Below are 24,191 nucleotides of genomic sequence, written 5' to 3'. Positions count from 1 at the left end.
ACTACTCATAAGGTTGCTGAAAATCCATCGACAGCTCACGACCGATTTTGCCTTTTTTGGGGCTCATCAGGTAGGCGCAGTCCCCGGGTTTCCGTCAACCTTATGTTCTACTATGTTCTACTACCCATTTATAATTCAAAAATGTTTTTCACCCCGACATGTACTGTAGGTTTAACTTAGAATGGTTGAGTAAAGTTTAAAAAACGTTTCCGGTCGTAGGGTAGAAGTTATCGATGCCCTTCGTAGTAAATTTGCAGTCAGCCATAAGCCTTTGTTTTCCAAGTGGTTATTCGAACATGTGATTGACGGGTGTCATCAGTTGCAATGAGTAAATACATTGGTGGTAAAATCATGCAGTCAGAATCCGTGAAGCTTGGTCACACGAGGAATTTTCGGTCGCACGAGAAATCAGGTGCGTGGATATTGAACTAGGCACGTAATCGATAGGCCAGTAGTAACCGGCTGTTTACACCAAAAACGTAAGTCCATGATCTGATTTATAAAGTGAACATTTTAAATCCAGTTGCTGGTGTTGTAAAAGCTGCTTACTAGTGACGAACCCAGTTTTTCATGCTCCTATTGCCCCTGGTAGGTGCAGAGATTGGCACTTTCGCTGAACGTAGCAGTAAAATACGACCATATTCCAAACAAAATAAAAATTCTTGATCAAACCACTAGTCAAGAGTATTCGGTGGATGCAAATGTCAAGATCTAGTGGTTCGTACCTAGTGACCAAATGAGTGGAATATAAGACACTTCTACTCTAGACTGAATGTTACCGAACGAAAACCCTCGTGGGGCTCACGGCTCCGGCACCAGGCCCCATTTCTGCTTCAAAATTCGGCTCAAACTGCGTGCATATGAATGTCTACAAACATCTGATATTCGTACAAAGCAACTACTGTGTGGCCGAAATTCCTTATATTCACCAACAGTAAACCTAAAGTCAGTCAGTACTGTTCGAGTTATCTCATTAACTCTTAGAAACCGAAAACCCTAACTTCTTTGTAATGGTACTATCGCTGTTAAGAAAAAAATCATTTTTAATCTAAAAAAATGTGTGAAGACAAACCGCTTCTTGCATTTTCTTGCGAATGAAAGTTTTTTTGAATAGAACAGAGAATAAGGATACTCTAAGTCTGAAAACTTGAGCATTAGTTGGCTAATTTTGCACGTGGTAAGTGATAGCTAGAGATCGTTGGGACTTCTCAGCTATGCGCCGAATATACGGAGAATAAAATAGTCGTCGTAATGTCCATCTACTCATTCATTATGAATTTCATTCATTTACATGAGCTAGACGCTCGTGCTTTACATTTGCGCCGGCAAAGGTCACCGATCAAGTTGAATTCATCTACATTTCAATTCAGTACGCATAAAAAACCCGCCGGAAATATCAGCCGAATAAAGTGGTAACAACGCATGATCACTTTATTGACTGAACACCCCGCCCACAGCGTTGCTAGAAACTTTTCAGCAGAAGCCAAATGAGTAGTCTGTTAAACTTGCAGAACGTATTTCGGTATCTCGGATGTCAGAACAACTGAAATATCAGGTGGCCTCGTGCAGCATATTCAGCTAAATAGTAAAAGAGATATTTAACAGGTTTTCAGGTGAGTCTCTCGTGAGAATCACTTTGGCATGTAGGTGAGTGTGACTCTCGAATGAATAGCCATCATTCCATCTGATCATATTGTCAATTCGGTCTTGACTGCATGTTATCGCACATATTTTGCTCGGTAAATCAGCAGCTGGATGTGATTTGGATGACAAGACCCAGCCGGGTTGGAGAGCTTTGTGCATATGGAGAGCGGAATAACGTGCACGGAATGCTATGCAACTAAACGTATTCAGGTGGAAAGAACAAGATGAAAACCCGTCATTCTGTCCACTCTTATCGGTTTGTTTTGCATACGGACACGATAAAGATAGCATATCACAAACTCACAATGATTCGGACCAATCATCCGTCATATGATGATGCAGCTCTTAGATCATTTTGCGTTGATATTGTCCACCGAAATCCAACGAAATCAGGTATCTAGCAAAGTAAAAAACACTTCGGCAGATAAATCTCTAGAGGTAGATACGAATACTCCGAAGACTGTTTTTATTCGTAAAATACGGCCATCTGGTTTCCCAAATAAGTGGATATCAAGGATAATGCTGGCAGTTTAAATGGTCGTTGTTCAGTTCGCTGAGCCGAACGGGTGACTGCAAACGTTCCATCTCAGCTGAAATGACGTAACTAGTGTCCTACTGTGTCGTTGATCCATGTGTGCAATCCAGGGAACTTATGGTTAGAACTCACCCCAGCAAAGACCAGTAGATGGGAGTGGAGTGACTATGGAAACATCAACCAATAAAGGGGTCATTTCAACAAAACATTTAAGTTACTGCCCAAAACCAACCATTACGTGAATGCATGCATTCGGGATATGTCAGTAACGCACTTAAAAAGCCGACTAGCAGAGGAAATTTATGCCGTGTTAATTCTGGCATTTAAAATGTTTCAAGCCAAGCCCAAATGAGGTGTTGCCACCAACTTTTTAACTGTTTTGGAAGAGAACACATCGTCAAATTTTCGGATTCTTTTTACGGTTATATAAATTATTTGGCCACAAATGGCTCCACACTGCATTCCACGGAATGCCCGAAATTGTGAATAAAAAGCTTTGTGGTCAGGTACCTTTGCCTCAGGTTGTATGAAGGCTATATTGTTTCTAAAATAATTGACAGCTTGAATAGTGGTGAAATATTCTGGAATGCACTTTCGCATGCCTATGGCGAAGGGTGGAAAGTGATGCCAGAATAAATCCAATCTCAGTATGCCAACCTGTCCAGAGGTCTTCAAAGTTGTCACATGGAAGGAGGTTTGAATTCTTGGTTAAAACTATTAACAAAGGGTTTTACCAAATTTTTATTGTAAACGCGACCGCTCCGTTCCTTTTGCACAAGGACATGCATCCCGTGTGCATATTATCAGAACATTTATTGAATACTTTGCCCCTGATAGGACCGAATTACTGCTTGGTTCGGATTAAATGAGTCAAATATGCATACATGTATTTCAAACTTTTTTGAGCATACGGGCCGAAGGATGGCACTTTGCTACTGACCAATGAGCCAGCGGTTTAAAGCTACAAAACATTCGTTCATGTCTTGTTTCATATTTTTCAAAAGACATGGTACAGCTCTACTTGCTTCTCGGATGTTTGGCACAAACAGTGATTTCTTACAAGTCAAAATGCTGCAGAAGCGTTCCTGCACCTTTTTCGCAGTTAAAGGTTTAGACAGACGTAGCACCCTCATCCCAAAGATTTTACACACCATTATAATGATCACAGCCGAACATCCCTCTGTGCATTTTATTCCAGTATTGCCTTCTCGTTTACAACGCTATCGATGAGTATAAGTCAGTTGCTGCACGACCCTGGGTCTCTGCAGCAAAATCCTTAGTTTTGAACGTGGATGGTTTTCCACTTTATTTTGATTTTCTCCAACTCAGCAGTTACATCTGTTCAACGATGGCATCAACAAAGACGTTTATAGTGGTACCCGGGGGCGTAACTTTGTAGGCATAAACGGTCTTAGCTTCGAGTTATTGGAGAATAAAATTAGAGCATACCATTTCACCTTAATCATCAGTGTACCAGAATTAATATGAAAAGTATCCCACACTGGAATATGGTCATATGCCAAATACGAATACAGTGACAAGTAATGCCTATTCGCACTAGGAAAAGGAAGTCACAACTACCATCACCCCTTCCACCTACGCTGAGTTCAAAATACAATTTTAGAGAACCAAAGTATTATGGCAGAGCACATGGATCTTTTGCGCTTTGTACGGGAATAAGTATTCTTTGGTCATTACCAACAAGCATGCGCAAAATGTTTCCTAAATAACGGGCTATGAAACTCAGTATAGCATATTCCTCGATCAAATTTTGCTGCGCAAAACTTTGCATTCCAGGCTAACTTGTGGCAAGATATCTAGCACGGAAGAAACGGAAGTGCATTTTATTGTGTTAAACCGGCGCACGTTTTTAAACAGGACTTGTTCATTACTGTTCCCAAGACATTTAGTGGTTACCTTCATCCAGGAGGTGAAGCCCAGACAGAAATACAGAACTGTTCTGGAAATCTTACATGAATTCGGCTACGCCTATTAATAATGCATTTGGGGACATCGTAGTTTTCCGTGACATATACACATAGACTCCTTTTGTATTTGGTTTAAGTGTTATGTGCATACAAGAATAAATTGGTGCCAGGGCCTGTCGCGGAGCAGTTATCACGCGCAACGGAAACAGGTGATATTCACAGAGACGGCTTGTCCTGTTACATCAACCAATTGCAGTACAATGACCTAATAAATATTACATCATGTCAGGTGTTAAAAACAACAGCTCTAGCTGCTTCTGACGTGGGCGAAGATAGGTACCGGAACTACCCAACGGAAAAAGGTACACTCCGGTACGTGTTTTCTGTTTCACCGTTTATTTTACTTCGTGGCTGCCTCTAGTTAAATTTTCCGTGTTTCAGTTCACCTTATAACCAGTAGCACCATGTGTTTTCTCAAAAGCTGGTTCATCATTACTCCACACACAGCACTCATCGATCATTTATATTCCCAACCACCTGCCAATGGAAAACAATAATTTCAGCCTAGTAGAATGTAGGAAAGATAAGTTTGTCCAAAACTAATACCGGATTTTGTGGGACGAACTGAAACAATATCCCCAGAACATTCTGATCAACCAGCAGCTAAAATTTTCCCCAGTTCAATTAATCCATATTTTGTTTTTGTTGGAATCCGCATAGCTAGCTCTAAATCGTTTTGCTTTAAGCAATTCACCGGCTTAGTGTGAAAATAATCTGCATGACCTGAGAAATAAAGGTTCATAGCAGAATTTTTATACAGAATTATCGGGGCAGAGCTTGTGATTGGTGCGCGTGCCATGACAGACCAGTGGTATTTCCTCCAGGGGTGATAGATTTCTGCTCGTCAACCGTATTTAGCAGTCCTACGCGGAACAAGGATACTACACTCCGGAACCCAGATTAAAGCAACAAACACCCGGTTAAGTATGTAGTGCTGTTGATTTTTTATGGTATATGGTAAAATAGCAGCTAGGAAACCGACGTTGTCTGTGACGGACAATATTTTTATAAAAGCATACTACGAATCCTTGCAAGTTGTGGACTGCAGTGTGATTCCCATTGTCAATAAATTCCGGAGTATCAAAAACTCTCTCCCCAGGGAATCCTGCTTGCCTGGAATTTCCTAATAAATGATCGTTGTTATAAAGTGAACGCCGTGGATGGCCTTCATACCAAGAAACATTTTATTTTGCAGGAACATTTTGCCGAATGCATTTTGCACTCGTATGATGCCACATCATTTTTATTTTTTTATGAATTAGCCTGAAATGTATTGTAGCATCCCCTTTGCAAGCCAAACAAACAGGTTACCGTGCGCTTCTTAGGCGCATCCTATCACTGCATTTTCCTTTTTGTGGATACCCAAAAATGGATACCAAACTGCGTAAAATTGAAAATTTGTTTCCGACCATCATCAGAGCATAGATTTTACTTAACACTGACATCATAGCTTGTCCCTTGAAAAAACCAATTCGGTAAATTTTGATAACTCTAAGCGAATGTCTAACATCTGAAGCCGTTTTCCATTTTTGTTCTTCGTGAGTACGTGGTCACTGAAATAAGCCTAATCACTGATTAGCATACACGAAAGATATTGAGCCAGTGCGTCTATGCAGATTGTCTCATTCAAGCTACAAGTAGAATCAATACCCAAGTGACTGAGCAACGTTCTATGTACTCCTGGCGGCAGCTTCGCCGGTATCTGGTTGCTTAACTGCTATAAATGTCAAATGGTATGCAATGAAAAATCAGGCAAGTAACCCAAACTAAAGGATTGACCAATGCATAAGACTGGCAGGCCATAATGTACTTTAGCCTGTGTGATTCATAACTACAGGTTGTCCGACGTGTGACGGTAGCAGTTTGAATACAGTTGAATATTTCAACAAAATAAACAACCGGCAAGATGCTCAGATTATTCTGAGAGCAACCCATGCAAAATGAATGACAGGCGCAGATAACCTAGGTTTATTTTTTTCCCTACGGATGTGCGAACACATGTATGTACACATTTAAAATCCAGCTGGGGAATCCAACAAGACTTCTGTGAAGGTATGGGTAGCTCTACTCCAACTTTATCCCAGCATAGTCAACTTCTAAGTAACGGTTAGTTTAGAATGGACAGCAGCGTTTTCTTTGCAGGCTCAACTGGCACATCGAAAGCGGATAATGGTTACACTGCAAAATTTAAGTGAACATCCGCCATCTAATCGGGTTGAATGTAACATCAGTTTCATTAAGTTTGTTGTGCCGTGCTTGGGATGGAAGCTAAACAGTCGAAGCGTGTTGCACAAAGTAGTGGATGATGTTGTTTTGCAAGTTATCCAAGTTTTTATCCTACCAATTCGATGATGACCCCATTGATATGGCATATAACTGAACAAAGGAAACTGATTGACAGATAAGTATCACTCTGGAGAATGGTGTGTACTAAGTTGCACTTAGTGTGGAAGATACAATGCGAAGTTGCAATTTGCGCCCAGTGGCGATGCATTTAGCCTTCCGGAAGTCAGGCTCAAAACTGCGCCAAAGATGTGTAAAACCAGTTTGCTGAACTAATGGTGTTCATTTTCAATTCAGACAATCGCAATCAGTAGACGGGCTCATTTTCCCAGGTAAAACACCCCGTTCGAATTAAAGCAAATGCAGAGTTGCCAGATGTTCCACTCCCGTAGACAAGGTCGAAAATTTTTCGCTTCTCAAGTGTTATGATGACTTATAGCCCGAAAGAAGTGTTAGACATTCCGCGTCAGTCTGTAGCCGTTCTTAAAAAAATGTCCATTCTAGCGTAAAATTATGAGTTATATAAGAAATTCCCTTCATTTATTTGGATCATTGTCCCAAACTATCGGAATTTGTTTCTGAAGAAGCACAAAATGATATTTTAGCCTTCTCAATAAACGCACTGAAAGAATTTTTGCAAGCTGATGTTGGTGGACCTTTCACTAAAACTTATATACATAGGCACCAGTGTATATCCAAATTTGGATAAAAACTTCGAACAATACGGAGAGGGCGCGATGAAATGCGATACCATGCGCCATAAAAGTGTACACAACTGACAAGAAGCAATCGGAAATGGGCATAGTAAATTTTCCTACCTCCGATCTTAATCAGTCCAGATTACTGCTATCTAGCTGCAGACACCCCTTGATCATTGAATTGCCTTATTTTCGTTCCATAGATTCGCCCAATAATTTTGCAACAAAACGGTCCAGTGAAAGTGTGTGCTTGGTGCCGAGTAACCGAATACTGTGGGACAAGTGTTCAATTTGTATGGTTACGTTTGGGATTCCAGTTGATGTTAGGCATATTTTTTTCCTAACTTCTATCGGATTGCATGATTTACTTGTCTGTCTGTGTAGTATTACCGTCTAACCTAGCAGAACGTATTGGGAAAGGTAGAAGGGGCACATGGATCATCTTATCGTAAACTGAGACACCAAATCAATCAGTACCCATTCTCTCGGGTTAACCGAAATAATTGCGCAATACCTCTCTAAATTCGAGCGAAGGTTAACAAATTGCACCATAAAACTGTGAATAAAAAATGATGGAGTGTAATAATGCCCTTGGAATGCAGAACACAAAAGCGAACTTGGTATGCAGCAGCGTTCAGTTGCGGTCAGATGAACAGAAATGAGGAGTGCGTTCACATTGTAGGTACTAGTTCCCATTATCCTTCTTCACACAATGACTGACTTCTCCAATGACCCGTAATATGCCGAATTTCGGTGCACGCTGATCGAGATTTACAAGCATGCCAGTTGATGTTATCCTCATCCATATGAAAGCTAATCCTTATACTTCACAATTTTTGATGACCACTTTTCCTCATTAGCTTACTCATGTTTAAAGGTTAAAAGTGTCTTCCAAATATGATCGCTGTTTGGTAGGATATGCTGTTAAATGTCTCTGATCCTATCAACTCTGATACTAATCATTCAGGTTGGAAAGCTTCGGTTTTCTTTGTAATCAGTCACTTTCATTGTATATGGTTTTTGGTCCTCAGAAACGAATGTGAAATAGATCGAAATTTATCCACACACGTAGGTAACACCGCGGTTTTGCAGTTTTAACTGAGATTTTATAACCTAGGGTAGCTTACCTCGAAATTCAATGGACTTTTCATTTCCATCGGATCATGAGACAGTATCAAAAATTATCAAGACGTAGCATTGTGCTTTCCAAACTGGGAACCCATCAGTCGCAGGTCCTAGGCCCGAAAAAGAGTAAACCACCGCAGACGTTCTCCTATCTCGTCCAAGAAACTTCACTCACAGTAACTTATTGAGTTACCGGACTTCACAGGTGTCGCTATAAATCAAGGTAAATCAAGGTTATATTGGTCTAAAAAGCATTTTGCTTTACAATGACCAAAGGGTATTGGTGTGTGTGTGTGTATGTATACGGATAAACGGAATGATATGACATATATGTTCTATTGTTTTTAATCTGCATCTCAGATGTTGATGAGGGAAGTTGGGTGAGATCTTATGTATTCGTCAAGCGAATGCTTGAAAGTCTCGAGGTTATCACAATCCACAACAGATGTTGGTAGTTTGTTCCACGTGAGGGATACGCGGACTGAAAAAAAGTAGCGCGGACAGTTAATGCGGGAACATGGAATGTCAACGGCCAATGGATTCCGTCGGGTCTGTCGGGCCAAATTAACTGTGAACAAATGTTTTAAAGGGTGATTAGGGGTGTTTATTATCTTGAACATCAGGATGAGGTCTCCTCGTATACGCCGATAAGTTAAATCAAACAAATCGAGTTTACGTAGCCTTTCACTGTAGGGAACGTTTCGGAGGCCAATGACCAGCTCGGTCTCTTGGTGGTAGATACGCTCTAGCAGTTGTGTATCCTTTTGCAGCCATGGAGACCAGGCTTGGATCGCGTATTCCATTGTCGGCCGGAGATATGTGTTCATGATAATAGGGAGAATTTCAGGCGTAAAACGATAAAATATTCTCCTAAGCATCCCGAGCAGTGCCGAGGTCTTGCGATATACTGATAGACAGTGCTTACTCGGCTTCAGGTTGCTAGAAATCTAGACGCCGAGGTCTTTTTCCTCAGCCACCCATTCCAGTTCATTGGATCCCAGTTTGTATGGGAAGTGGTAGCTCTTCCCCAGATTTATGAGTTTGCATTTCTGGAAATTCAGCGGCAGCCGGTTTTGGATGGACCATTCGTCGATTCTTCGCAGATCTTGCTGTAGCGCATCACAATCAGCCTTTCCATGAATTTCAGACCAGATTTTTATGTCATCAGCAAAAAGTACGGTTTTGCACTGCAGAAGTTTCGGCAGGTCATGCACTGCATACAAGTGTGAATGAACCCCGTAGAACAGGAACTCCTGCCAGCCACAGTGTGTATTCAGCTGTACTTCAACTAATCCGAAACACTCAGTGCTGTTTTCCAAGTAGGGTAGCATAATTTGGAATGCCTCGGCTAAGTCTTGATGGCGAGTTTTTGTATTTAGACCTCTGAACATGGGGTCAAAGCCAACAATCATGATATTTATACCTGATGTTTCGCTAGGTGACCTTCGAGTCTGGCATGATCTGCTAATCTTAGGTTATGAACTTTGAAATGTTTGGATTCGAGGGGAAAACCATAACATGGGAAGATCTTCTTTTGCGAGCACGCGGTCAGTTTTAATTAGGAGCCGGTTTTGCAGCAAATACAAAGCATGGAGGCGAAATTTCATCCCCGGTAAATTACTTTTCGACTACTGAATACGTAAGAATATGGTGATGGAAGCGAAAAAAATAAGGTATTGAATTCCATCCCCCTGCCTCAGGTATTGTGGCATTTGTCCATTCAGATATGGCATTTAACAGATTTCTGGTTGGCACCGGAGCGCAATGGAGCTACACTTCATTGAGAAAAGGTTAACTCATTTGAAGCGTACGTACATCCTCCGTGATTCAGGCGTAAAAGAAGCACGCAGATTACAAGAAAATGATTTTCAACCGGTTCATTCTAATTAAGTACAGATAACTGAAAAAGTTGATTAAATAAGTGTTATGCACTGAATAGTACTGCAGATGAGAAATAAAAACCCAGGTAGAAGGGAAACCTCCAGTACAGGGTACCCCCTGGTTCCATAAGCGGTAACGAAACGGGCACAGTCTGTGGATCTCGTTGAAATCAAGAGCATCTGGGAAGTTACTGGAAAGGTGTCAAACACGATTAACAGCAAACCAGAATTCCAGCGAGGGAATACTTTGTACTCCGTCGGATGACAATTTTAAATGTATACAAAATAAAATGCAGCGACTGCACGACGCACTACACAGGGGAAAATATCGTCATACCACAGAGCAGAAATTGTGGGCATGATGTAAGCATTAGTGAACCACACAGACTATCAGACATTTGTTCAAGACCACCAGTGGTGAAATGCGCCTTAAACGACACAGTAGATTTGAATATTGCAGAAGATTTGAGGATACGACAAAATGCGTCTGATACACAAACAAGTGGAAGTCGCCAAGCCTCTCAGTGCGAATAGACTAGAATATGTGAAGAGATTTTTTTGTTTTAGACTAACTGAGGTTGTCCCGAAAGACGGTATTACAATCTAGTATCTTAAGTCTTAATTACAAACACATAAAATCCATCCACTCTCCCGACCGCTAACACAGTAGCCCTAGTACTTTCCAACCAACACAGACAAACAATCTGTGATCGATACTTTAGGATTAGAGTAAGTTAGTGTGTTCTGAACAGTAGGAAGGTAGCTTCAAACGCGAATCAGTTTGACTTTACCTGTCCTGCAACTCGCCCGTTGAAAGCGTTAGCTAAATCCAGTAACCAGTAAATCCTTGCTAGTCTTTAGGCACTTATTACATCTGCTAGATTGAAGTGTGACTGACCCTGAGTCTGCCTAAAATCCAATCTACTGACCTGTTCTCCTTATATGACGAAACTTTCTTGTTGAAAGTGACACATGGGACATCCGTAATTCCACCGAGCGTTTGGTAAGCCATTCTAAAAAAGATTCCTGCTGTTTTTGACGCAAGAGAGTGTCACAGGTTGACTGATTCAATTGAAGACTAATCACTAGTAGGCGAACTCTTTCATAAGTTAAATTAATCAGAGAGAGAAGAATACAATCTTGAAAATCAATTGGGTAATTTTATATGATTGTCTGCCAGTGTGCTTAAGTGATTCTCAATTAGACTGAATGAAATCAATTATTATTGCTATTTTTGTTTATCATAGGTTAAAAATCGGAAAATCAGCAATTCACAACCAATAGCGAACCTACTGGGCAGCAAATTATGGTCTTATTACATATAAGTGCGTTTGACGATAGGATCGGCCTCATTTTAGCGTAGCCTAAGAAAACAGCGGGAACACTTTCTACTTAGACACAAGTTGGTAGATCTTTACGAGTTTTCAGAGTATTGTACACATTCGCAACTGAATATGCTATCGATACCCCAGGCTGTATAGCATCATTTTAAACCATTGATTGTAGGCAAGTTCATAGCAGTTGTCTTGATCACAGAACGATTTATTGCTAAACCTGTTGATCGCAAACCAGTTTATTGCCGGAAGAATTCATCACAGGACAGTTTGTTGCCTGGTCATTTAGCAGGTGACGACTTTACAAATGTTTAATGTGTATGTTTATTGAGTTCCAGTCCGGTGAACCGATGAAAGCACCTAATTTGATTAGCAAACGCCGAGTGAATGAAATTCGGATTTTTCTGAACAGAAATCCGTGAGAGAATTTGGCTTACCAGTCGTTGCGTATCCCTTCACGCTTCCTGGTGTAAGGTCGATTAACATGGTTCTGATTTTTCGCTCCTGTTTTTCGAGGCATTACGGAAGCAGAACATACTTTATTTTCTGACAAGGGTACGATTTCAAAGGTAACCAATCAGCCTGTCGATTCCATAGCTATTCCACACCGAGATAAGTTACAGTCATAGTACATTCACTTTGCTTCCTTGCTTTAAATGATGATGGCATGGAACGATTGACTGCTGCATGGCAAATTCATTCCCAGCAATGGACTTGCTGCCGGTACTTGGGCTGTTCATAATTCCGACGGTTTGATTCGACAATAATGTGATTTTTCCTTTATCTCTTGGACACGTAGCATCCTGTTCACTCTGCACTAAGATATGATTGCTATTTTCACATAACATGCCACCAACTGCTCATCTTAGAAACTCATTCCATTCTCCATTTTAACAAATCAGCTTTATGCCAGCTACATGACCTTCGATTACCAAGTATCGTAGGCAAAATCCACCTGACACTGAATGAAGTGTGCGCACACCGAGCTCTCTGTCTCTTGTAAAGTCTGACTTCTTGCTCTCCCAAACTACGTTCATCTTCTGTTGAGATCTCCCTGCCTTTCAATAATATATTAGGTGAACCGGGGGAAAATGGCAAATGTCACGATGACCAAAGCCAATTGATCTTCCGAGGAGTGTGGGACACCTCGGATTCAAAGGCATGGTTTGAGCAACTTCCCGGCCAACTTCAACCCCTAAAAGTATCATTCAGATTTTCGTCAAAACACCATAATTCCCATCCAGTTATCTTAAGGGTTTTTACCGACTTATTTTTGTAGAGTTCTGAAGTGAAAATAATAAGTAATCGCGCTCTGTCTTTCCAAGCGCTATCGCAAAATAATATGTATCTTTACAATGAACGTTTCACACAACAAAGTTGTCAATAAACTGCCGAATCAGCTTGTTATCAACTGGTCCTTTTGGTCCCAAGTGCCTCAGCGTGGTAACCTCAAAATTAGCCCCACTCGGCAACCTTTGGTTCGAAAATATGTATTTCTGCAAGGAGGTTTGCATGCAGGTTTCCCTCTCCATGCAAAGCTCTCATTAGAGTAGTTTGTTTTATCTCTCACTGCGTTCTCTTATTTGTGATGAAGCAATTACTTTTTTTAAATATCAGACTTTCTCCAGAATCCATGATCAGCGTCGCCAAAAATGCGAACATTGATCTTGATAACCGTCACGCTGTACAAATTCACTGACTGCGTTGGTGTGGATTGCAACTGGTCATCCTGATGTTGTCCGAAGTGAAAAGGGAGTAATATTGTTATGCGTAACAAATTATTTGAACGCACCAAAATCTAATGTAGATTTGAGAAAATGGCACCTCGGGGCGAACTAAAAATGTGGTTCCAGTGCCAATAGCACGCCCCACAGGTCGTCAGCAGCCAGCATTTTAGGCAAGGAGCAACATTTAAAATCCGCTGTGAACCTGTAGAATTCCATCATGCATCCCTAGAGAATCGAAATCCTGGCGCACTCACGCGTCTTACCGGCGTGTCCACTATTGGACCGGTTATTCACAAATGTACACTTGAAAATATGTTCTGAGAACCGACCGTTGACCCGGTGGTAGTGGGTGTGTTAATCACACCTGCTAGTTCTAAATATGCATCATCAACCACCTTCTCAGGAAGTTTCGCACCTGCATTTGTGAACTGAGTTCACCAACACAGTCTGTCGGATCTTTGGCAAACACAGACCTGTCTGTTCATGGTCCTGTGTGCACCATGGCTGAATATATGCATAAATTACCACTTGTTGGAGTTAGGTACCTCAACATACCGTTTGCCATGCCAAGCAAGGCTTCGATGTAACTGTTTTGAAGTCTGGGTCAATCGATCCCGCTTACCTACCAACTGAGCACACCAGATTTTTAGTAGACAAGTGTCTTGACACGCGCACATAAGTTGCAAAAGTTGCCGACGCCATTCAGTAGAAGAAATGACAGTCAGCATTACTTGTCCACTCGCGCTTTTTTACTTCGTAACTTAGCTCAGTAGGGAGAGAAAAAAACACACAATGTCACTTTGCGACTGACATGGACTATGCTTTGAATTGTAATAATCACTTGGTTTTGATCTTTTAGTGATCTTAGACCAGTCTTACGATCAAAGACCCAGGCTAAATGTCCTCTAGATTTTTTGTCTGCCTGAAGCAGGCTTAAGCAATAAATCAAGGCCGCGTGAACTCCGAAGTATAGTTAGAGATAGCTCTCAGTATGGTAAATAATTTCGTTATCTGATTCAAGTGAAGAACAGATAGCGTGGCAAGCAATCGTTTTCGAAACTTCTCGACTGTTAACTACTGCTATACATATAGATAAAAACTTAAGTGAGAGCACACATATGTGACCCAAAGTTTTGAAGTTGCAAGAGAGTTTCCCCAGATTATGTTGGATGATCATAAAAGAATCTACCTAAAGGGAAGCAAAGTTTTAATGAGCATCCTTTCAGTAAAATGTTTTGGACCACAAAGCACGCAGTATGTGTGCGACCCAGTACATCAAATAGCGCAGTCCTGCAATTTACTATAAGCGCTACAAATACCACCTTCAAGTTTTTTAAGAAGAATACTCACAAACGTCAAAATAGGAACAAAAATGCGGAAGAATTAACAGGAGACTATAGAAATGGATGTAAACGTTCGATTTGAAAAAATGTTATCACGAGTACTGTCAGTCAGGTGGCATAGTCTGTATATTATACCTAAAAGTGTGGCATTACAACACACGTGTACAGACCAGCTACTCGCGGAAATATAAACACCGCCAAATATCTTTCAGATGGTTGTAAGTAGTAGCACAGCCGAGACAAGCAAAAGGTTGTCCGGCACGTGTGGAATTTAGGAAGAACACTCAAGGTCATATAGCTATTGTAAATTGTCGTAGTACAAAGATCAAAACGATGAGGTTGCTCGGTCTCACTTCAGTAAAAGCCATGGCAGATTGAGGGGGGCGCATACATCGATGTGAAGTGACCGCCTCATGAACCCAAAAATCAACGTCACAATCAATAGAACTCAGTGATGATTGTTATGGAAAATTCGTCGCCACGGTAGGCCTGGTTTTCCTCATTCCACACAAACATTCAACGCCCATTCGAGAATATAGTCATGTACATCACAGTTACTCAACCCTCCAGAAAAGCACTCAAGACGGACTTGATAGAAGACATGAAAGGTGGTGCTCTAAACTTTTAAACGCAGTGTATTCCAGATGACAGAGGCGTTTTATGAGTTTCATTTTTACCCAGGTATAATGAGCGAAGCAGTTGCCACACATGGGCTAACAAACTCATGTTGACTACAGCCTCTACAATAGGAAATCAACTGATCGTTTTGATCATCCGCAGCATATTTGACTCTCATCCTCGGTAGGCTAAGCGGCCAAATAGTTTGGACAAGAAAACACGCGTTCTGCAAACGCAACTATTTACTGGAAAGGGGCAGAGTAACCCAGTACCGCAAGCTAAGACTACGAACGTTGTTGTGCAAATCGTCTACCGACGCATCCACTGTATCTTCCTTGGTAAACACAGATGGATCGCAACAACCGTACAGAATGAGGGATCAGTAGCCACGCTGTGCAGTGTTCAAAACTGTTTCCCCCTAATTTGTGTCGTGATAGACGGTATGCCGTCGTTGTATACAAGGACAACTGGAGCGTAAAAAGCACGAGTAGACTGCCTGATATACATAGTTACCCAGACAATTCAAAATGTTGCGGTTGAATTTGTCAAGAATGAACAAATGCGTTAGCCCCGGCATTGGGCACTTCCTCTTGATGTTAAACCAATACGGTTCTTTTCCTCGCGAATTAGTACACGCCCATCCGAAATTTCGTCTGTTGACAGAAAGATACGGATGTTAGTCTTCCTTCAAAATGTCACTTCCAGAGAAAGGAATCGAAGATTTACCGAAATCGTCATACAGTGCAATGGTGTTCTGGAATTCTCGGCCACCTTTTCAGCATTGGTGGATTTGGCTGTTTGGAGTCGGTGGTGTTATTCAGAAGGTGGGGCGATCTGGGACAGTTTATTATGGATTGTGTACAGCAATACGTTTGTGAAATGTACAACATGCACCACAATGGGGTATTTAGAGTTTCAGCAGACGCTGCAGGTGGTTACAGATTCTCCTCCTCTGGAAAATATAAGGGACGCCACAGTAAGAGAAACTACTTATTGGACACAGAGTAGTGATAATGAGTCGCTCAATGTTTCCAGGCTTCAACAGTCACCATTGACTTTATTTTGAGTGTTCATTGTCATACCAGCTCTTCTCAACTAGACCTCAGCAGCTTTACTCTTCTCCTCAAGGAGAACCTGACTCTCCACGCACATAACCAAGTCGTCCGGGAGGGCAAAACCATCCAGTGCATTGATGTGTAGTGGTCGCCTAGATGCGGCATCTACTAACCAAGAAGCTCATTTATCTCCATGACCAACGATATTGCTGAGAACGAATCTTTGAACCTCACACTTCTGTGGTGTAAAATCTCCGAATGGGAGAAAATTGCTACAGCAATGTTCAATGTACAACTCACCGAACTGGGAGTGAAATTATTTCAAATGTCTCAACAGATCTGGAAAGTGTGTGACATGGAACAGAATCAAAAGCTACTATCCCTAAACTGAGTTTGGAGGCAGTCACTGAAAAGTGATGAGACAGACAGTGGTATGCCAACAACTGCGTCGAAGAAAAAATGCAAACATGAGTGAGGGCGGTTGCAATCTATGGTCAGCGAGCACCCTAGGGAAGCATGGAACAAGACTTGATGGTACGTAGGTTTGTCTCGATTTGCCCGTTAAAATCGAACTTGAAATCTTTGAAACTAGAATGGCATGTGCATGACGCAAATGTGGCAGCTAATCCCCAGATATTGAAAGCAAGTTAAAATAACAAACAAAACCAGTGACATTGAACGATGAAGTGTTCTGGACGAGAGCTTGTCCAAACATTGAGATTTATTGTTTATCATACAGGACATACGCCCATCTCTCTCCTCTGTGATTGACTTTATTGTCATCCAATCCGACGTCGACTTCGCACGATTTGGCTTCATACACCGTTTTTGGACACCTTTTCCTTCATGAGCTTCCTTCCATGACCAATCGGGCACACAGACGTAACAGATGTCTGTTGTGTCAGATGTGGTGAATGTTGAAATCCGACCGCACATGCCAATTTATAGATCTTCTGTGATCGCTTCCATATCGGTTCACTATCTTGCTCGCTGGGTTACGAAACAGCGAACAGTTCGTGTGGAAAGAATATGGCATTTAACTGGAATTGACTGTTCGAGCCAATGAAAAATTTATGGCTGACTTTTTCTGATATTGCCATTGTTATTCTTTTTTGTAACCTGTTAGAAAACACTCATGTGCAACAGACGCGCTAAAAAGGAACCCCGTTCTTGATGAAATAACAGGTGTACGATTTACCGATACAGTACAGGTAACCAATTCGGAGACACCTGTAGAAAGCTCCGAATCCAAGTTCGCAAATTATATGTTTCGGTAGAAGGGCCATTTGCACAGGTTAATAGTTTGTTTGGTGAAAACAACCTGTGTAACCTCGCGATACCTACCTAAAATTATGTAAATTTGCCTACATACTGTTGTTGACAGAGCTGTGCCGTTTCCTTGTTGTGTTTTTTTTATATCAACCGTAATGCCAAGTATTTTTAGGAAAAATGAGTAGTGAAACTATCCACGCCCTTTCATAATCATATGCAGTCAAAAAACTCATGATGAACAATCCTATTCTGCACAAGTTATGTATTGAGAGCGAGGAAGAATGTGTACTTTTCTTTCCGAAGATTTATTACAATAGTAGCAAGGTTGTTAAAACTGTACTGAGTTTATTGGCGTGATGATGAAACCGGCATCCGGTTGATCGCAGCAAAACCGTCTCACAACATTTTAGAATGCCTGGCACAGTCTGACAGATTCAATAAGAATAATGGTCAGACAGCGGACCAACAAAATCTGTGCACATGACCAGCGTGTGTGATTTATTTAGTGCCACAAGTGTAGTGAAGACAGAGTGCTGGTATCGGTGGCTGACAAGCAGTAAAAAGAAAATGATAACGGGAAACAGTGTTGATGCAGATCTATACCAGTTTCGGCATCTTTAACTTCCGCTAGATTATATAAAATCAGATTTTTTGGATCGAAGGTTCAGCCAATCAGTCCGTTAGAGACTTAACTATACAGATATTTATAGGACGCAGTAGAACACCATATAATAAAGTTGTATAAAGTGTATACATAGTGTACTGGTACATGGCAGATGACAACCCTTTTGAAAGAAACTCATAGCACTATAACCTCCATTATCTGGTGGACGAAACCTCCTGTGAATCTGAAATAGATTATTCAGTTTAGTGAACAAGGTTTTTCTAATAACTTTGTGATATCTTCGATAATTAGTGAGCACTTAGGCATAATGGATGATAAAATAGAGAAAAAACAGAACATTCATTTGCTGCTTACTACCTAGAAACTAAACATTTAGTATGGTTTCATGCAGTGAAAGCCTACTGTCCAATTAGGTGAGACAGTTTTAAAAACGTCTCATAACTATGCAGAATTAGTTCATAGAAGATTAATCAATTTACATAGCAATATGCATTTATTTTGTGAAATGTAAAATGCAACTTTCGAAGGAAACAACTCACGAAAAAAGCGATAGTTTACTTAAAGGTGGGCATTTTCATTTTCAAGGCTTGATTTAAATAATGCATTACGCTTGTGATATTCAGTGAGCCTTATTTATCGGAGATAGACAGGTTCATTCCCTTTACAAAAGTGATCCTGCTTTCTGAGTGCCCGTCACTACAACAAAAAATGTTGCAAAATTTTCCTGTCGTATTTCTCGACATCCCTGCTGTCTATTTTTACAGTCAAAGGTTTGCTTTCATCTTCACCGTTTGCTTACTTGATCCTGTTTGACAGTGGTGAACGCCAAATCCAGAGTCAGTTGTGTTAAAATGTTTCTATGCTAGATAAGGAATGGTTGTTATGGGATGACATCATTTGGCTGATAAAAAACCCACATCTTCAGATGAAACTATTTCGTGTAGTCAACGACTCGGCTAGGAGGAGCCTCATCCAGGCTATCCCTATCCCAAAGTTTTTGTCCGTTTAGCTGATTTTTTGCTGCATTCTCCCAAACTATATCCTTTTGTGTAAACCTGAAAATCGTTCAATCGCCTTTCGTTATCTCAGATATCTGGAAAGCTCGTCGATGGTCAGGAAATTGTTTCAGTGTGATCCACAGTCTTACAGTTAAACTATGTAATGCCTTACAATGGATAAGTACAAATGATGGGTTACTGTTTCGGCTCTCTGTTACGAAACCAGATGTGAAGTAAAATCGTTTTCCAGTTAATCCAGTATCAGCTAATCTATTTTTCACAGCGGTCTGCTTAACAAAGCAATACCGAATTATCATTTATTTTGCAACTGTTTGGCGCTTCGTAATACACCATGCAACAGATATCATCGGGGGAACTGTCTCGGACGTAGTTTGGTTAGATTTCTCCCCGGTTTCCTATAGCACAAAAATGAACCAGAGGTACGCTCTCCACAAAGTTTATGCATGCCCTGCTTTTCTTTCTGCCGTGGCTTCCGCTGATTTAGCAACCAGGAATGGGAAAACACAGAACGACAATGTACTCTGAATCAGGTGAATGTACGCCCCTGACCGAGAACTCTGAGAAAATTCTTGAAGTGCTGCATTTTCCTTATAGGTGCATCGAATTTATGAACTACTCGAAGTTTTTGTTCGTAGGCTAAGAATTTTGCAAGAATTGCCCATCTTGTTGTAACTGGTACTGCATTCGGAAATGCCACCTGGTCATCTTCCCCAAGGCAATCGCAGTATCGTTAGACCGGTAAACAAAATCATACTCCGACAATACACAGGATCTTCTCTGTCATATGGGAAATAAATATACAATATATTGGACCATACACTGTCAGATTTGTTGCTCGAATTCACCCTATTATTCCGGAAATTCTTCTGAAATTAAGATATGCTGTACGTAAACCAAAACAGTGTTTTTCTGGAAGATCGCTCTTCGGTATATGGAAAATGTGTGTATATGTAGAAACCCTTCTCGTTCAAAAAACGTCCACTATCTGTTCTGAAAAATAACACTTTTAGTCCTCGCCAAAAGGTGAAATAGTTGACTCGAGCTTTCGATGGTGTTGGGACAAACCAGAACTACACATCTTCGGCCATGATGATTTGAAATCAATCGTTCAACATGCAAGTTCAACTCAATGCAACACACCCTAGAGGCTACCAAACTATCATATCCGAATGTGTAATAAATTTACAGATCCCTGTTCACCTGATAACAATGGTCCGTCAAAATCTTCCTTTAAGAAAGTTACGAGTAGAACACTTTGGATAATGACCTAACAAAAAGTGATTTTACAATACCGCATTAACTCAAAAATTACTAAAAGGAAGCAAAATTGAAATAGTTTTTCAAACTAAAAATGAACAGTTTGCTCCTAAACAATAACAATAAAGATAAAGATAAAGTGAGTGGTAATTCACCAAGACTTCCGAACACAATGACCAATCAACTTCTCCGTGTCAGAGCTATCCTTAAACTTTATAGCACACGGGCATCAAAAACGGAAACAAAATAATGAATCGATCGGTACACTGTAAGAGAACGTTTACAGACCAAGTCACTGATGCTTAACATTCGTCAAGATCGGAAGTGTTTAGGCAATGAGATTCACGTTCCCCATATTCGCGTCAGCGGTTAATAATGAACATGTGCTACCGACTATTGTTGTGTCAGGATATCGACATGTTTCGGATACACTGATATTCCCTGCCTGGACTGTAAAAGCGAAACCAGTTGTCTTCAGTTCTGTTTTTCTGATTACCGTCTTTTTATAATGTAGTGGTGGGTATTTAATCATCCCGTCCGGTTCCAAAGTGACCCTGTTGGAAGGAATCTTGAGTCTAATGATAAGTTCTCCTCATTTTGGCAACCACACCAGTGTACGTTTCCAACTTTCTGGTGGTTATCTCGTCATTTAACCAATATACCCATCCATTAAACACCCATCATTCGTCAGCTTGCTTGCTTGATCAACCTTTTGATATTTCTGGAAGTTGTTTTGCTCTCACAAAATTTTCGGCGGTATACAGCATTTGATTGAATGTGAGTATCAACAAATCCATTTGGCTCACCCGATATCCAAGAACATCGCAAGATGAAAGATGATGAAAGATATTATGTGGAATGATACTGACTTCAGAAATGGATGGCACAGCTAGTAGTAGTATTCCAGCTAAAGGATTTCGGGTTTATGCACCTTGATAAATTTCTCACAAGTTGAACTAAGAGCATTTGTGAGTTGCCTCGTTAACTCAGTCAAAGTGTGGTGGCTGTTGTACGCCCTCTTCGAGTTTCCGGTCTTTCATGTGCTTATGAGCGGCGCCAAGTTATCTACAAGTGCCACTAAACTAAAATTAACAAGAATTCAAAACTGTGAATTAGGCAAATATGTTATTCTTGCGGTCGTCCGAATTAACTCGTGTACTGTTAAATCGGTCTCTTTTGCACCTAACCACCACATTTCCTAATGAAGTTCTAGGGAGATTGTCAAACGTTTAACTAGTTCACTGCAAAGCTGCGGAAGAATGCCTGCGCTTCTAGCCTCTGGCTAGTCAGTTTTGTAGTTTCAGCTCATGCTTACGTCACCTTCGTAGCCTCTGATGTCCCCATATTTTCATACTTGCATTTGGTTATGTTTATAATCTCCGATCTTTGTCAGTTCAACAAATTTTTTAATGCATGATATATTTCAGCATCTGTCACTCGGAGTAGAAGTGATAATTAGAGAGGGAATCAAGCTGTAATGAAAAGAGCATTGTGTAACGCAAGTACAATTCACACCTCCGTGAAATGAATGTTTCTATGAAGACGCCTCACGTCGTAAGGTCGGCGTTCCAAGTTAATCTCAATCAAGGCGGTTCATAATTTGTTTCAATATGTGTTTTCAGTTCCACCTGGTCGACGCCGCCAACGTTTCCAACTACCGTGTCGCCCACCTGTTCGAAGAACTTTGCCGCTTTTTACTTTTTTTGAACAACTGCGTTAACTTTCTGGTATATATGACTGGACGCCAGTTTCGTCGGGGGTTGCAACAACTCATACGCCGTCTACGTCGTGCTCTCGCAGGATTCCCAATATTCAGGCAGCAGCAGTTGCAAAATCAATGGTATTGCCACCCGCCACATCGAAATCGGAAACGACACTTGATTGGCAACCGACGAAATAGAAAAGTAGCCTGTCGTGTTTTATACGACCGCACAGGTGAAAGACCGAGACCCATTGATTATGCGACCCCGCCTGATGTACACGAGTGCTCCTTCGTACCAGTCAACGTTCAGTTACACTTATTCACTCCGCTACAACAAAGGTAATGGATACCGCAAAATTTCCCGCATGCCTGAAATTGCGAATCGCATTAAGGCACAAAGATAACCTATGTGTAATAAGTTTGGTGGTCTATTTTCATCAAACCAAGTGCTTCAGATTTTCATCACTATTTCAAACAGTTTGCCTCTGTTGTGAAACTATCTCCATAAATTTTTCCCGTTGATCGCATTTTTTTCAAAGTCTTCTTTAAACAAGCATCGTTGAAACAAGGGAATAAGACTTGGTGGATGTATCATAGGCCGGTTGTGGCAGATGGTTTCGAATTTGGTGGAAACAGGGTTCACGAACCAATAACTGACACTGGTTCGTGATTCTTGATAAGGAAACTTGGTTTCCCGCTCATACCCAGCAACCCGTGGAACCATTAAGACAAGCGCCTCAATAAACAGATGCGAATTTATCGGAATTTTGCATATTTTTTGTCATCCTTAACGGAAGTTGGTAGTCATGAAAAGACGCTTTCAGTGATCGGGCTAGTGTCCTGTTCGAAGTACTCGGAAAGCCCAAACGGATTTTCAGTAGGAGTAGAATTCAAGCAAGCACAACTTACTTTAAAAGTCACATTTTGGTTACAAACCTGCATTATGGATTTCAGTGGAGTTGACAATGTTTTGGAGTTTGAAGAACAACCTTCTGTTCATCGTTTTCAAATTTGCAGTGCACTGCTCTGTGGTTCGGTTCGCCCAATTATATAGTAAATCTCAGTGAAGTGAAAAAAAACAGAGAATGAGAGAATGTCCGGTGTTTAGTGGTAGCGTCGACTTTTATCATTACTACTAATCTGTTCTTACACCTGTCAAATGAGCACCCAGCTTGTTCTTGTCCATTTAACTTTGGCGCATGTTAGTCGTTTCTCATAGGGTCGACAATCCTCAAGACATACTTTTGCCTCAAATGGTGTACTTTAAAAAACTCAAAACTATTGACTGTGTGGGGATGGCAGAACACGACACACGACATGCAAGGTTGTGTGCGAAGCAATCGGTTCGGAACATAAAATTTCTGTTAAATTTGTATTTTTAAGCTTACCGTCAAGCCTGGTGGTGTTGGTTATATCACTGGATCGGTGCGAGACATGGCCTCTGTGGACAGATGACCTAGAGCGTCTCCAGTTTTTCCATCACGGATATTTCGGAAGCGTTGCTGATGTCGGATGCAGTAGCATATTTATAAGACGAGCATTCGGTTTTGCCACTGGTACTTCAGCCGCGGAAAACATGACGCAACGTCAGCTGCAATTGATCGAACACGTGATACGCATACCGAAACACCGTAGATCGAGGCGAGTGTTGTTCCCGCAACTCCTTCAGAATTGTACAAATTGCAAGTTGAAAAATTTATGACTTAGCAGAAGGGTGAAAAAGTTGACGGAGAGTTTGAGTTGCAGTTGGTCGTCCATTACGGGGCCCAGGTAACCCATCGCTCCGTGTTGGGCTGAAGACAGTGTAAGAAATGGCGTCTGGTTGATTAGGATACGGGTTTGGAAACGCCCACAGAATTTTCGAAGATACTACCTTTTCAAAGCTTGATTTTACGCACCTAATTTTGTCCTGGTTCATTAACCTGAGAGAAAAGCACTTAAATTTTACGAGAATCCGTTCGAAACAGGTTGTGTGCTTAGTTTATTGCTCGAAGCTAGAGATTGCTAGTAGCAGACGAAGCCGACAATCAGCTTTAATTCCCTTGACGATATAAAAAGTACATCCCGTAAGTGAACTAACTCCTTA

The 24,191-nt window shown here is 41.1% G+C and overlaps 1 protein-coding gene across 1 annotated transcript in view; it reads left to right on the top strand.

Annotated features, from left to right (window-relative positions):
* Nucleotides 1–22,626, top strand: part of T265_09944 (hypothetical protein) — a gene marked incomplete at both ends in the record, with an annotated part of 41,636 nt that extends 19,010 nt beyond the window's left edge. Inside the window, one exon of the mRNA XM_009176173.1 lies at nucleotides 22,026–22,626. Within this exon, the coding sequence (XP_009174437.1) occupies nucleotides 22,026–22,448 (423 nt within the window). The remainder of the gene's footprint in view (nucleotides 1–22,025) is intronic.
* Nucleotides 22,627–24,191: the final 1,565 nt, after the last annotated feature.

This window comes from Opisthorchis viverrini, assembly GCF_000715545.1.
Source record: "Opisthorchis viverrini unplaced genomic scaffold opera_v5_331, whole genome shotgun sequence".
NCBI lineage: Eukaryota > Metazoa > Platyhelminthes > Trematoda > Opisthorchiida > Opisthorchiidae > Opisthorchis > Opisthorchis viverrini.
This window is presented reverse-complemented; position numbering and strand designations above follow the sequence as displayed.